Raw genomic sequence first — 15,860 nt, 5'->3', positions numbered from 1 at the left:
CATTCATCTTGATTTCTTTCTGCCAATAACCAAAATCATTTCTTATAAGAATGACCAGTTGATCTGCTGACAACATCATGAAGAAAGAACTGCTGAGAAATGATGGATTTTTTTTTTAGCTTTACTTCCTCTACCTCAGCCATAGCTTCTAGATTCCAGTCATATCTTTTGGCCTCTTAGTCATACCGGTGTTGATAATATTAGAAATGATGATGTGTGTGGAAAGATATGTGTATATGTGGCAGTCTGGAAACTTCCTATGCAGTCATCATAAAGCCTTACTGAAGACATGGAGTAGATTTACACGGTGTCACAGATTATTTAGGATTTTCTACAAGTTCTACTAGCAGCGTTTTGTTCTGATTGACTCTGGCAGTTTGAGGACCTCTAGTGGATTGAATCTGGAAACCAATCGGAAGCTCCGAGGTTCAGATCGCAGCCGGTGCTGCTCCAGTGAGAACGACTTGTTTGCTGCGGGATCACAAGTGTTGCTCGAAGAAGAGCAAAGAAAATGGGGCTTTTTGACAGATGAAGAGACATGAAGAGTTTGTTTCTGCTGCAGTGATCTATAAGAAGCGACAAACCAGAGGATAAGAGAGAAGCGATGATGAACTCAGGTAAGTGGCTGACTTCTGCTCGCTCGATGACTTCTCTGGTTAATGATTTGTAAGTGACTCTGTGGTTCATTTTCAACCAAATATATAATCAAGAACTCTGATGCGTTCAAGACTGATTTGTTCGTTTATTTGTCACTTTATTTAGTACAGTACAGATGGCAGATCATAAACACTAAAGAGATTTAATAAAGAATTCAGCAGATGTGATGCATATAGTGTATATAATATTACATATATCTGTTACATATGTCCACACACAAATGGCTAACAAATTAAAGGACTTTTGACCCCTATACTGAGGGATCCAGTGGCTTGGGAGCATTTTCCTGGTATACTTTGGATCCACTTTACTATTTACTAATGTGTAAAACATTATTCCACCACCATCATTAAAACACCAAATTAGTGGCTTTTCCAAAAAAAAAAAAAAAGTCTTCTACCCTCCAGTAGATTTCCAGACTCTTTGAGAATCAAAACAAAGAAGTATTGAAGCTGTTCTGGTTGCAGGTGAAGGCCCAACACCTCACTAAGACACTTTGTTTTCTTTTTATTTCTCACCCGTCTGTATACAGAAACCTATTTATATGTTTAACTGGCGTGCCACTCATACATACAGCATATCTCCAAATTGGATTGTTTATTGCAGAGATTTATTCACAGTCAGCTGTTTAAACTGTGGTTTGCTGAACAAGGAAATATGTGGCAAAACAACATCCCTTCCCGTCAACAGGTTCACATGTTACTGCTCAGTCCGCCACAGGTTTGAAGACGCTAGTTCAGCTAGATGTACCAGTTTGCATGACTCCTGCTCTTCATCTCCAATCTGCTCCTCCTCCTCCTCCTGCCTGTTGACAGGAGCCATTAGCCGGATTACTGCACTGCTGCATTGAGCGGCAAACAAAAGACGTGATATCCGAGCCACCCCCAGAGAGGTGGTTTAGTGCTTTACAGCAGTTTTACATTAAGCTCTCACTACGTTAGGATCAACGCTATAAAGCAGATTTAAAGAGTGAACTTCCATTAAGCCAACATCTGCCAAACTGCTGGAAATACATCAATTATAGCATGTGGATATTTAGAACATGTTTCTGTCAGATTAGAGCCATAATCGTTTTGCTCATTGAGATCTGATGCTGATTTTCTGGCATGTGATTAAGACTTCATTTAACGCAAGTTCTAAAGCGTGTGTCTTTTGTTTTTCTCTCTCCTCAGGCATGCCTAAGCCACCTGTGGCCCCTAAACCAAAGCTGGCCCTCCACCAGAGGCCTGGGCTGTCACCCTCAATCCCCAGGAAAGATGGCATCTCACTCCCGTCTCCAGGCACACAGAGGAAGGCTAAACCCGTGCTAGCTCCCAAACCCTGCCTCTCTAAACTCACCACTGCTGTGGAATCCAAGCCTCTCATTTCGAGCAGCCTGCACCAAACATTAGTGTCAGAAACTCCTCGGACCGTCGGCCTTCTTAACTCCCAAAATGGAATACAGCAAGAGAACAAAAAGCCTGACTGGGATTATATTATTCCTATTTGCCTTTGTAGTCAAGAAAACTGTACGTGCATCAAGAACACAAGCATGGACAAAACGGAGAAACACTTTAAAACATTGCAAAAGGGCAAAACCGAGGAAAACCAGAAGACCGTTCTGACGACTCGAAGCAATCTTGATGGCAGCAGAGAGAAAACGGATGATGCTAAGTGCCAAGTAATGAACACTTCTTCCATTAATACCCGCCTCACTAACCACAAACATCTCCAAGATACACTTACAGTAGATGGAAACATCATCAGATACACTGATACCTCCAGTCCTGAGGTGACTGTTCGGCCCTCACTTCCTAACAGAACATGGAGCGATGAGGCAAATGCTAACGCAATACCTAAGAGTGCACCTGGACAAGGACCAGAGGAAGATGCTCTTGGTTCAGAGCAAACCAGTGCGCTCCAACCCAAACCAGTCCCAGCAGCCCCTAGGAAGCCCGTCCCTGTCCCTGTACCACGGAAACCCAGGACAGTCGTTCAGGCTCATCAGGAAAAGGTGGAGGAGGGGAGGGAAGAGACTGTAAGTCAGGAAAGGAGGGAAATGAACGTCAAAGAGGTGAAGGTGTCATCCGAGGGGAAGGGCAGCTCATCCCTGTCTGTCAGTGTGGCAGATAGTGAAAACAATCTGCCAAATATTCTGTCTGCAAGAAGAGCTTGTGCCCCGCCAGCCCCTCCGCCCAGGAAGAAACCTTTGCTGTCTGCACCTGAGAAAGCACCAACCTCTGCTCCTCTGACGCTTCCAAAGGATGTGAAGGAGGAATATCTGGGCTGGGACAGCAGCAACAATGAGATGGAGGTATCAGTTGATGATGAAGATGAAGAGATGCAGAAGGAAGGAGCGGATGATCAGGAGGCAGCTGACGGCCACCGCACATATCGTCCTCCTTCTAGCAGTTTGCTCAGTCAGCCGGAGCTCAGCCAGAGTCCTGGCATCACTGTGGGAGCAGAGGAGAAGGGGATGGTTAAAGTAGTGCCAAAGAAGCCCCAGAGACACAGTAGCCCAATGGCACTGATTCAGAAGAAGGAACTCCCTGAGGAGAGAGAAGTGGGGAAAGTAGGAGATGCTGAGAAACAACAGGCCTATCCTTTGCAAGACGGTGTTCTGGAGGAGAGGATAAAGATGGAGCTGCCTTCGCCTAGAAAGGAGAAATCAAGCAAGAACCTCTTAATGACTGGAATCATCAAACCGTCTCGCTCCAGCCTGAGCAAACAGAAAGCCAAGTCTTTCTCTGCGGCTGACATCATTCGCTCTGATGGACAGAGGAGGACCTCTTTCAGGAAACTGCTAGACTTGAAGCTTTCAGTGATGATGTTACCCAAGCTGATAGTAAAAGGAGGCCAGAGCCCAGAACAAAGTGTTGACAAGGACCAGGACAAATGTCAGAACCTCCCTGAGCCTCTCAACACCGGACGTAAATTCTCCTGCCCGCTAATTGGAGTCGAGCAAAGCGTGGACGGAGATGAATTTTCTCCAGGACTTGAGCAAGATCCCTACTATGAGAACATCGCTCACTATGAGGAGATATCAGACTACATAAATGTGCCAGTGGGGGAAGCAGGGTCATCTCCTCGGGCCTCCTTCTCGCAGCCTGCTGCCTGGCAGAGCTCACTGTACAATGATGAGGACATTTATGAGGAGCCAGGATGTCTCCTGGTGAAACACGCTGATCAGTGTGACAGGTAGAGCTTTACTGTCTCTGTATCTCTTATCAACATTTTCTACATTACTGGATCACCCTTGTTTTCTGAAAGGAGTGATGGAAAACCCCTCATGCTTCTTAGAACAAATCACCTGCAAAATATGTAGTTAATCCCAGAGAGTGACTTTGAATTGTTTGTAAAAAAGGGAAGCTTGTAAGAAATGCACATTACATTGCGTGTTTTGTTGCAGGTTCCTGTCAGGGGAGTTTGACAAGTGTGTTGGCACGTGTGTTTGCACAGCATATTAGGTGTAAATGAACTGTGGATTGACTCAATTACTTAGACTTACACAAAACAGGTTTGAAATATAAACTTCAGGCAGCAGGTTATTGTTAAAGGTAACAGTAAAACTAAACAACCCTTAACCTAGAAAGGAGAGTACATGTGAGTGTAGCTAGTTCAGTGTCGCATGTAGAGCCTTCTGTGTTTTTCCGAGGCTCAGAGGGAACTAAAACAACACCTGTTTCACTTCTTAAATGGTCAGTTCATCCAAATATCTCAGTTCTCAGGTATCTGTCATTGAGATTTCTGCCTACACTTTATAAAAATTGGAAGTAATAGAATCCAATTTCTGTTGCTCACAGCAATGGAGATTATTTATCAATAGATTTTTAAAAAAAATAGTATTTAATCCAGTAAGAAACGTCTTTAAAGCTGCTAGTGAGGTCTGTGAATTAAGAGGAATAAAAGAGACATTGTTTGTTCATAAATTTTCATAGTATACATTTCTGATACTCCAAACCTATTAACAAGAAACTATAAATCTACATAGCGAGATATACTAATGATAAGTGTCAGACTAGTGTGATTTTGTTTGTTTATTGGCTCAAGTGACCCTTAAAAAGTCTGGTCAGAACAATCAGTGACATTAGCTGTAGTAATTTCATTTACTGTATGTATAGTCTTGGTGCTAATGTTTGCAGTAATCCTTTCATGCAAAGAATCCATATGTTGGGTTATGAATGGCCAGTGAGCAGAAGTCAGATGGAAAAAATCGGATTACAGTTTGTGTAACTGTACTCTCTGCCTTGCACAGCTTAGTGTGTCACCCCTCTTTAGTTCAAACTGTGCAACAATCACATGTTAAAAACACGTTAAGCAGCTCACGGAGACCAGTCACAGTTAAGTGCACCAGCTATTGTAAACACGCCATAGTGTAACTCGCAAACTCCGGCTTATTGCAAATGTTCTTTAGCCTCGGCCTGTTTCTTTTCTGCAGTTTTGTTCAGGGAGGTGCCGTAGTTTCATTTGTAACACTTCCTCGAGGGAATTGTGGCATTTTAGGCACGCAGTATATCTTTGGCACAGCGTCCTTTTTAGCTACTCGCATGTACTCATTTTAAAGCTGCAAGGTTAAATTAACAAAATGGGTGATGAGTAGTGGTTTGCGATGGGTTTGGAGCTCTGGCTGCTGCTGCTGCTGTTGGGCTTGGCAGCATCTCAACAAACTGCTGCTCTGTGACCTGATGCAGGCAGCTGGACTAGAGATAGTGGTATGCAGCAGCACTGATGATTATCATTAAATGTTTTTTTCCGCCTTAGTCAAGTGTCCGCTGTCTTGTGTGTTTTCTTTATGACTCCCATTTGATCAGAGCAGGAAATGTGTTGTACAGCCAGGGTTTCATTTAAACTAAACACTACTTTCTTCCTCAGATTATGTGCTGAGACCGGTGTTTTTATTTTAAACCATTTCTCTTCCCTCATCTTCTACAGATAATATCCTCACTGTCTTGTAACTACCAGTCATCTGCGTTTAAAGTGCTGCAGTCATAGTGCTTTTTACTGAATCCTTCTGACTGCACAGTTTGTTCATGCTGTGTCACCTGTCCCTGTTCTCCTCTGAGCCTAACATGCTGACCTTTTGACAGAAGCTCAGTGGACGAGGAAGTGGCTGTTGTGTCTGAAGCCCCCTGGGACTATGACAATGTGGTCAACAGTTCGGATGAGGACGAGGATGATAGCAGCTCCATCTCCAGTAAAGGCGACCCTGAGCAGCCAGAGGAGAGACTGGTGAGGAGCAGACACTGTTAGATTTATGACTTTAGTCCCTCGAAGTGCTAGCAAATATTTCCTGGTATCATTTACAGGGTTTGTTCTTTGTAAAACATCAGAGATAACACATTTCTTTGTCCTGTGAGGAAGAGCTTTTCTTCCTTTTTTACTAGTATTGTGTATATCAGCTGCACACTGTAGATAATGGAAACTCCACCTGAATATATTATCCGGCACAGCACGTAGTTCTACTACACGGGGATTTACTTAAGTCTGTGCTTTTGCATCTTTCATAGGCACAGACTGAAAAGAAGAAAAGCAAGATACACCACATCGCCACAGAAATCATGACATCTGAGAGGGTGTAAGAGTCTTTATTTTTTTCCCTTTAAAGCAGAGTCACACAGTTGATTACAAAACATGTTTTCTCAGCGTCATCTAGCTTTGCAAATAGTTTTGATTTGATTTTCTCAGGTTTTGAGATATCTGTCCCTGACATTTAGTGTATTTGATATGACAGGAGTGTCATTTGTGCTGCTCCCAACATTAAAAACGGACATTTTAAAGATTAATTACAGCTTCTCGTTCCAGAAACAACTCTGGAGCATCCACATGTCACTGTCACCAGGTTTTGCGCAATTTCTCTCATACTAAATGAAACCTGTCAGTGTATTACTTAAGAACATATTTTTAAAATGAACTTGTGACTATATTATTATGTAAATGCATTTTTTAATGTTGTGAGCACAGCAGACAAATTTCCTGGGTAGATACAGATATCTCAAAATGTTACCACAAGAGGTAAATGAGAATACTTGTTGGGAAATCCTAACAGTTCATTAGAACCTAATTTTCTTTCTCTGTTCTTGTTTCTTCTAGGTTTGTTGATGTCCTGAAGATGCTTCATGTTGTAAGTAGCCAGGGTTCTTCACTCAACACAAAAACAAGCTAAGTGTTTGCTGTCATAAGAGCAGAGTTGTTCTGTGAATGTTTGATCCAGTGCTGGTCTGCTATCTGAGCTCACATTCTCCATATGTATTTCATTATGCCGGCCACTGGGGCACACCCCATGCAGGATGACTCCCCTCAGTCTCGCTCGCACAGCTTACATTCCTCATGGTTTTCCCCCACACTTTCAGCAGTAGTGCGATCTGATGGTAACTCAACACAACAGAGTCGAGGCGTTTGCTTGTGGTGTTTTGTGAAATTGAATCTGTAATGGATCGAAGCCACCAGAAGGATATGATGGTTTGGTTTCTTTGTTGTGCTTTACTCAGTGATGCTGGTGACTGTCAGCACGCTAACATGCTCATAATGAAAATGGTAATGTCATCAATTTTACAGGTCATAAACAAAAGTAATGGTCAAAGTTAAATCTTGACATGGCCATGGTGACAGATGAAAAATTAGTAAGTCACTAAAGTTCAAGAGTTCAGAGTACAACTCATCCTGTGAATGTGTGTACTATATTTCAAAGTATACATTTCACTCCCACAAATGTCAGTCATGGATCGTCAAAGTGATTCAGATTTTTACACTGGGAATGCATATTTGTTTAAAAAAATAAAAAAAAATAAAAAATAAAAAAATAAAAAAATTTAATGGCAATCTGTCTGATGTTTATTTTAACATATTTAAATTTGGGCCATCATTTCACCCCAATAGCTATGTTACTAGGGCAATCACAACATAGAGAGTTCTTGAAAATAACAGAATCTGTTAAGTAATTTCACCACATTTTACACTATGGCGTATTGTGTTAGCAACTGTAAAGGACAAATTGAAATTTAAAAAGATGGACATATTGGACTTTACATTGAGTTGAGTACTGTCAAGTACGAGTGCATCCTTTTTGTGAGGTTTGCAATCTTCAGTTTTTGTTGAAACAGTTTCAGAGAAATGTTGATTCAGCTTCATGCTCACTGTGGGGGTGTAGGTTGTGGTGCTATTGAGCTGGATTATGCTATGTAGTGAGGCCCCTTCATTTGTATAAATCAGATGGATAAAATAATAGGAATCCATATTACAACCTTCACAAATGTGCAGTGTTACGATGCTTTATCTTTGCTGGAATGTAGTTTCCATCTAAGTTCCATATCGAACAAACAAATAAACACAGAGCACAAGGTAGTTTATGTAAGCAAGTGATAGGGATCAGACATATTTACTATACAGATGACTGATAAATACTTCATACAACCCGTATGACCCACTGCTGTACCTGTATTAGTTTAAAACCTTTATTTCAAAGTTAAAATCATTTTTGCCTGATTTTTGTTTTACAATAAAAGATGAATACGGTCAGTATAGCAGATGTTTGGAGGTCATGAAAGAAGAGCGTAGTAGGACTGAGTCACATGCGATGATTCCTTGCTGCAGAGGTCAGACAGGAACTGATTGGGTCTCTGTGGACTGCAGAGGAACACAGTCCACTAATGAAGAACAGTCATATGGAGTTCAAAACAATGTTGAAGTGACTTTGTATTATTTCTGCTTGCTACTCAGTGAGCGAACAGATGGATGATAACATATATTGTATGAGCTGAGCATATTTTTTAGAAGCTTATGTGTAGTTTTGTTGTCGGATGAGAAAAGCTGCCATCTCCAAAATGTCAGCTGCAGACACTTTGATTTTTACCATGAAGAAAATGCTTTGCTTTGTTTAAACAATTATTTAAATTACCACAGCTTCTTCTCGGCCTTGTCATTTGTATCAAAATATTTACATACTTGTGACAGTCAAGTCTGCAGTCTAAACTTTTCTTATCTCATGTAACACCCACATTTTTTTCTAATTCTGTGCCACATCCTTCTTTACATGATCCACCTCCTTCATTGTCAGCTGTTCTTGTAGGAAGAGATCACACATGATAACCGCAAGAGCTTCACGCTGGGCACTAAGAAGTTTTATTTGACACGTGTCCCCGTAAAGCACTGAAAAGGCTCCACATCATCAGAAAAGGAAGCAGAAACAACACCCTCGGGCTCTGCTGCTCTACTTTTTTTTTTTAAGGCCTGAGTCATTGTATTCAGGACATTTAAGAATCTTTAATGTGAGTCAGGTGTGTGTGTAGATCATGGGACAGCAGCATTCCTCTTTCTTTATCTTAAGATCCGCTGAGCTTATCTAATCTGTACCGTGTTGCATGATGTAGCACAGAAGACCATTATTACACCTTTTTCAACTGATCCCATGATGTCAAATTGCACTGTGTACTCAAACTACATAGAGCCACTTCGGCAAATACTATATTTGGCATATTCTGTTTTTTTCATGTGTGCCTGAGTTCCTTTATTTGACCATCTGACAATGTATTTGTCTGTGTGACCTACAGGACTTCCGTGATTCGGTGTCTAAAGCATCTCAACAGAGTGGGAAACCTGTGATTGAGGAGCGTCTTCTCAACCAGATCCTGTACTACCTCCCACAGCTTTATGAACTCAACCAAGACCTGCTCAGAGAGCTGAGGCAGAGAGTGGCCAACTGGTACAGCAAAGTTTTTTTTTTAATATATATATATATATATATATATATATATATATATATATATATATATATATATATATATATATATATATATATATATATATAAATATATATATATATATATATATATATATATATATATATATATATATATATATATATATATATATATATATATATATAGAAAAGGAGTATTTATATATTTGTGTGTTTGGTCCCTTTGACTGACCAAAAGAGTAATTATGCAATTTTTTTGACATGTATAAATGTATGTAGGTATTTTGGGGCTATTTTACATGGTTTTGGTGGCGCAAAGGTCAACAAATAAAAGTCTTTTTGAGTCTGAGAGCCTTGATCTCAATCCCACTTTTGGGAAGAAGTGGACCAAATGGAAGCCCTTTTTGCCCATTATTGCCAACCTCACTAATGCCTTTATGGCTGAATGGGAACTAAACTGAGCAGTCAAGCTCTGAAATCTTCCCAAAAGAGTGGAAACTTTCAAAGTAGCACGTTAATGTCCACAGTTTTGAAATTGAATGGACAACAAACACATACAGACATGAAGTTTGGGTGTCCAAATACTCTTGTCCATGTTCTGTCTCATGAACACCACATTCTTGAAATGATCTTCCAAAGGCAGTGTTAATCCAGATCTACTTTACTTGATACACAGGGATGAGAATGCCCAGGTAGCAGACATCTTCCTGAAGAAAGGGCCCTATCTGAAGATGTACTCCACGTACATACGTGAGTACGACAAGAATGTGGCTCTACTGGAAGAGCAGACTAAGAAGAATGCGGCATTTGGTGCTGTGGTGCGGAATTTTGAGGTAATGCTGCTTGCTGGACCTGTTTTCTCTGTCAAAGGGGGTGTGTCCGTGATATTTTATTGTTTATGGACGTGAATGTGAGTGAGTTCCTGTAAACTGTGTCATTCGTAAAGGTATGACATTGTTTTTATCAAGGCGACTCCTTGCTGTGCCAACCTGGCTCTGAAGCATTACCTCCTGAAGCCTGTTCAGAGGATTCCTCAGTATCGGCTGCTACTTACAGGTACATCTGCAAAACAGTCAGCGTCACAGCATTAAATAAATCTATGGTTTTTACTGGCATATGAGTGTTAGTCAAAGTTAAGTTTTATTTAAATCCAAAGCCACTTTATTGTTGTAGTTATAGGCTGAAGAGTCCAACCAACCTGTCTCATCACAGGCATCATGCTGCCCTCTAGTGCCCAGAAAAGCTAAAATACTTTGGAATTTTTGCTTTGCTTCCTCAATCCTCATATAATAAGATTTTTGAAGTGCAGCCCAAATCAGATTTGGTGACATAACATGAGCTTTAACATGGGAGAGCTTAGCGTTTCATGAGTCTAATGGATCAGGGTCTGTCCCTCAGTGCCAAAATGTGAAGAATGTTCCCCACGTCACTCTTGTATAATTGCATTATGTAAGCACCTGGAGACCTTTTCATCCAGGATTTTACTTCTGAATCCTTCCAAGAATTTACTACTCAACACTGAGCACTTGAAAGGCCGTGTGCAATTAGTTTCCACTTGTTTGTTTGCCCTGTTGATCCCTGAATCTAAAATGTTTGTAATTTTGTTTCAGATTATCTAAAAAACCTGTCAGAAGACTCAGATGACTACAAGGACACTCAAGGTAAACCTGCAGACTTTTTACATAAACTGTAAATTTTCTTGGTGGAATAAAAACACTGAATGTCATGTATGTGACTAACACACATTTCTATCCACTCAGCTGCTCTTGCTATTGTGAAAGAGGTGGCCAATCATGCTAACGACATCATGAAACAAGGGGTGAGAGCCAACTTTCAACCAGGATGATTTTCTTAAAATGTTGAGTAACTGCTCAATGCATGTTACTGATCTTCACATATTTTCTCTCAGGATATCTTCCAGAAGTTGATTCAGGTGCAGTGCCGTCTGAACGGCCACCATGAGATCGTCCAACCTGGGAGGGTAAGGCTGCAAAGATCTGATTTTTGATTTTGTTGAACTGGACTTTTTTTATTTTTATTTTTTTTACACTGCATTTATTTGTCACAGTAGCAAAAGAAGAGATTGCTCTAACAACATAAACAACGTCTTTGTCCTATTCTCAATGAGCCATGACACTTACGCAGCACAAACAATATCGTGAAGCTGAAACCAAAGCAGCCAAATTGAATTCAATCATCACTTGTTTTACTACATATACCTACAGTCTATGTAAAGTCCTTTCATGCTTTAAGATTTTCGTATTTTTGCTGATTTTTACATTTCTTGTGATATTTGTGTGCTCCAGGTCTTCCTCAAAGAAGGCGTCCTGATGAAGCTGTCCAGGAAGGTCATGCAGCCCAGAATGTTCTTCCTGGTACAGTACATATTTATTTAACTTTCTCCTGTTTCATACTTTCATACCACAGCCACAGTAAAACTATTGGCTGTATCATCTGCACTCTCCTACCTTCACTTAATCCAAAATGCGTCTGTGTTTTCAAGTATGATGTCATCATGCGTCCTGTTGTGCTGCTGCAAGGAACTTATACAGTAGATGAGAGATTTGCACCTTTGATGCCATGACTTTGAACTTTGCCGTCGACCCTTATCAAAGCATCATGGAGGCTAAATTCAACCAGAAAAAATCTTGCAATGAAGTGATTTTTGCTAATATTTCATTCAATTACTCTGAGCTCTTCTGTAGCGCATTAGTAAAGTTGGAACATTCATTCACAACAGAATGAAAATAATGTTTCTGTGTCATTTTCCCTTTAGTTTAATGACATCCTGCTCTACACCACCCCTGTTCAGTCAGGACAGTTCAAGCTCAACAACATGCTGTCGCTGGCTGGGATGAAGGTGTGAACTCCTCCTCTCTTTTCCGCCAACTTTTCACATTCACATTGTTACAAGCTAAGCTATGCACTGCCATAAATGCTCACAATGAAAACAATTACAGGTTAGCAAACCAAGTCAGGAGGCCTGTCAGAATGAGCTAAAGATTGAGAGTGTGGAGCGCTCTTTCATTCTCTCTGCGAGGTACTACTCAGAAACAAAAGATATTTCTTTGTAATTTCACAACATACTTCTGTAATTCATTTCATGGTGGTGTTTTTCCTTGTGATGCATAGATCTGGGACTACTGGGCAGTTGTGATGCAGATATATTTTGTTTTCTCTTCCTGCAGTTCGGCCACAGAGCGAGATGAATGGCTTGAGGCAATTTCTACAGCAATCAGTGACTACACCAGGAAGAAAATCAGTTTTATATCTGGCAAGCCTCCCGATCAGGTAAGATAACCTCAAACACATGTTTGTGTGATGTATAAGCCTATAGCAGGGGGAACTACACAAGCAAACATATTTTATAATGTATGTATGAGCAGTGAGAGGTAACTCCTGTGCTTCTTACTTACATCCAGGTAGATCTGAGTGACCAAGATGATGGTGCTCCTTTGGGATCCAAAGCTCCTATATGGATCCCGGACCCACGGACCACCATGTGTATGATCTGTACCTGTGAGTTCACCCTGACGTGGAGGAGACATCACTGCCGTGCATGTGGAAAGGTGAGGTGGCAAAAGGTGCTTAGATATGACAGAAATAGTTGTCATGTATAAAACATGTTGCATCAAAAAGTGCTAATTAAGATGGTTTTTAAATCTATACATGGAAACAGACATGGTCAAAAGGAATAGTTTGACATTTTGGGAAATATGTTAAATCACTTTCTTGCTGAGAGTTAGATGAGAAAAGAGACACAACCCTCCTATCTACAGTCTATATAGTGAATATGTAGCACGAGTGGGTGTAAGCTTAACTAAGCAATAAAAACATCAAACTGAGCTCTGTGGGCATTTTTTATGGTCAGAAATGACAGACAACATTTAAAAGGCACTTAATATAACTTTTATTTATCATTAATCCTATTAATGACAATAATTAGAATAAAAAAGAGAAAAGTAGCTTCTGCTGCTGCCTAATTTTACTACAAAGGGCAAAGTTTATTTTGTTTGGTTTAATAGCAGTAAAAAAGTAGAATTTTTTTCTTACCTTTGAGTTATTGGAACGCTACACATTGATGGTGATGGCAAGAACAACATGCAGAACAATATATTAAAGTGAATCAGACATTATTCACTCATGCAGGAATCATACATAATTACGATTCATGATGATGAAGATGCAGAATAAGCAAACATGCAAAATATAAATGTGTCAAAAAATTTCACAGATCATAATTTGAAGGGAGCTACAGTCTTATTACGAGCGGTACAACCTTTCCCTGGCTCCGCTTTAGTTTGTACTGTGGCTTAACTCTTTTTTAAAAAGCATCAAAGACTCCCTCCAACGTCTATAAAGCTCATAACCTAGAGTATCCCTTCATTATCTTATCTGTACACAACCTAAACTTGATTTTAATATCTGCTGGCTCCCTGGTAAATCCACAGTAAGACTTAAGGAAGTGTTTAACCCTTGTAAAAAACAGTCCAGAAGCCCATTTACACCAACCAGATGCTGGTAATGGTTTCATATTTAGACATACTACATAGTGGCATCAGTTTCTTCATCTCACATTGGCATGTTACCTATATAATGTCAGATTGTTTCTTTAAAAAAATAGATCAGATCACATTAGTATTGCTTTTGAAAAAGAAGTAATCTACTTTTTGCTGTATCATCCTATCAGGTGGTGTGCCAGTCTTGTTCCTCCAACAAACGCTGTCTTGAATATCTAAAGAACCAGTTAGCTCGAGTGTGTGACCAGTGTTTCCTTGTTCTTCAGGAGCAGAAAAGTAAGTCTGCATTCCATCCAACAACTCCAAGCAGTCTGATTCCAACATATTGTTGTTGTTACACTTTCATGTTGTCAGGCTGAGAGATTACTCTATGTGTATTAAAATACTGCTTGTTTCTGTTCTTCAGGTGAAAGGGCTTTGTCAGCAGCGGTATCCCCCGGAAACAAAGCTACTTTCAGTTTTGCGAGGAAGCAGAAGAAGATACCTGCAGCCCTCAAAGAGGTAAATGATGCTTTTGTCTAAATCCAGATGCACTGCTGTTTATAATGACCAGACAACTCATCAAAGGCATTTTCACTGGCTTCAGGTGTCAGCGAACACTGACAGCTCCTCTATGAGTGGGTATCTGCAGAGGTCCAAGAGAAATAAAAAGCAGGGGAAGAGGCTGTGGTTTGTCATTCAAGACAAAGTTCTGTACACATACGCTGCAAGTGAGGTAAGGTTTCCTCAGTACCATACTCTAATAGATGGCACCACTGGGAATTCATGTAGTCCATCTAACGTTTATTTTAACCATTTCTTCGTGCAGGATGTCGCAGCCTTGGAGAGTCAGCCTTTGTTAGGATTTGTGTTGAAAGTTGATTCTTCACAGAAGCTGCAGTTTAAACTCTACCACAAAAACACGTTTTATTACAACTTTAAAGCTGACGATGCCCAAACTGCCCAAAGGTATTGTAGAAGAAGGATACCACTTATTGCTACATATTTTGATAGTAATAATGCTACTAATATTTTTTAAATGTTTGCTGTTTGTTTTTTTACAGATGGATCGAGTCCTTCAAAGAAGCCACTGTGCTTTAATATCTGTTCTCAGTGTATGAAGCCATTCAGCATAATTTTTCAGTAATGGCTGAAAATGTTTTTACCTCAGTGCTCTCTGTATTGTGCAAAAACCATCACGAGACACATCATTACTCGGAATGAAATGAAAACCAAAATCTAATATTGTATTTGATTGCTTTTATCAGATTTACTGTAGCTACATTTTACATAGTTTAGGTCACTCCTATGGAGGTGGGATTTAAGTCTGTTATTTTTGTATTGTAAGATTCACTTTTTCTATTAGGAATTATGCAATGTTGCCTCCAACTTAATAACTATGCAATAACTTCTGGCTATTTTAGACTTTGATTTTGGCACACCATTTTAATTTAATTGTCTAGTATCCTACTTGAATCTCTGTAGCACCAATTTATTGATTAAATCCCATCATCTAGAGACTGGCAATGAAAATATTTAGAGGTCAAAACTAATTGCACAGATGTTTTTTTCACACATGAGAAGTTGCCTATAAAACACACAATGTTCACTCTTCTTGCTTTTATAAGAAACTTTCACCTTACATGATTAAGGCTTTTTGTAATTTTGAGTCTATCCTAGAGTCTTAATGGTGTATCGGGGGAATATTCACATTTTGAACATAACTGCACCATAATGTTTTGCACTTAAGTCACTCAAATGGTTGTACATAGATTGTATCCATCCACACATATTCTATGTAAATAGAGATTATTGTAAATGAAATGTAATCAAATTTTACCTGAATCTTATTTTTACTGCTTAAATTTTGTTAGTTCAATAAATTTGTTTTACTGTGCTTCTTGTCTCCTTCATCTTTGGGTCCATTAATATGATGAAAAATTCACGTTTTAATAATCAGTTAAGGGGGAATCCGTTACTGAGTAGTATTTACATAAATCATATTTATTAAAAATATTTGACTAAATGTG

The 15,860-nt window shown here is 39.7% G+C and overlaps 1 protein-coding gene across 2 annotated transcripts; it reads left to right on the top strand.

Moving 5' to 3' along the window:
• Nucleotides 1-265: 265 nt before the first annotated feature.
• LOC111574646 (FYVE, RhoGEF and PH domain-containing protein 6-like) lies at nt 266-15,727 on the top strand. Of its 2 annotated transcripts, none has more exons than XM_023279344.3 (21): nt 266-617; nt 1,830-3,834; nt 5,727-5,865; nt 6,144-6,211; nt 6,727-6,757; nt 9,183-9,334; nt 10,008-10,164; nt 10,300-10,387; nt 10,942-10,992; nt 11,092-11,150; nt 11,241-11,312; nt 11,638-11,706; nt 12,108-12,191; nt 12,292-12,371; nt 12,520-12,622; nt 12,754-12,900; nt 14,022-14,127; nt 14,258-14,352; nt 14,438-14,566; nt 14,660-14,799; nt 14,895-15,727. In XM_023279344.3, the coding sequence occupies exons 1-21, from the start codon at nt 605-607 to the stop codon at nt 14,929-14,931; spliced, it is 3,825 nt and encodes a 1,274-aa protein (XP_023135112.2). In that variant the 5' UTR covers nt 266-604; the 3' UTR covers nt 14,932-15,727. The 2 variants fall into 2 exon arrangements, with proteins under 2 accessions (XP_023135112.2, XP_023135111.2); XM_023279343.3 differs by having other exon boundaries at nt 267-617; nt 5,724-5,865.
• The last annotated feature ends 133 nt before the right edge of the window (nt 15,728-15,860 follow it).

This window comes from Amphiprion ocellaris, chromosome 3 (assembly GCF_022539595.1).
Source record: "Amphiprion ocellaris isolate individual 3 ecotype Okinawa chromosome 3, ASM2253959v1, whole genome shotgun sequence".
Taxonomy (NCBI): Eukaryota; Metazoa; Chordata; class Actinopteri; family Pomacentridae; genus Amphiprion; species Amphiprion ocellaris.
The sequence above is the reverse complement of the archived record's forward strand: the minus strand, read 5'-3'. Positions and strand labels throughout refer to the sequence as shown.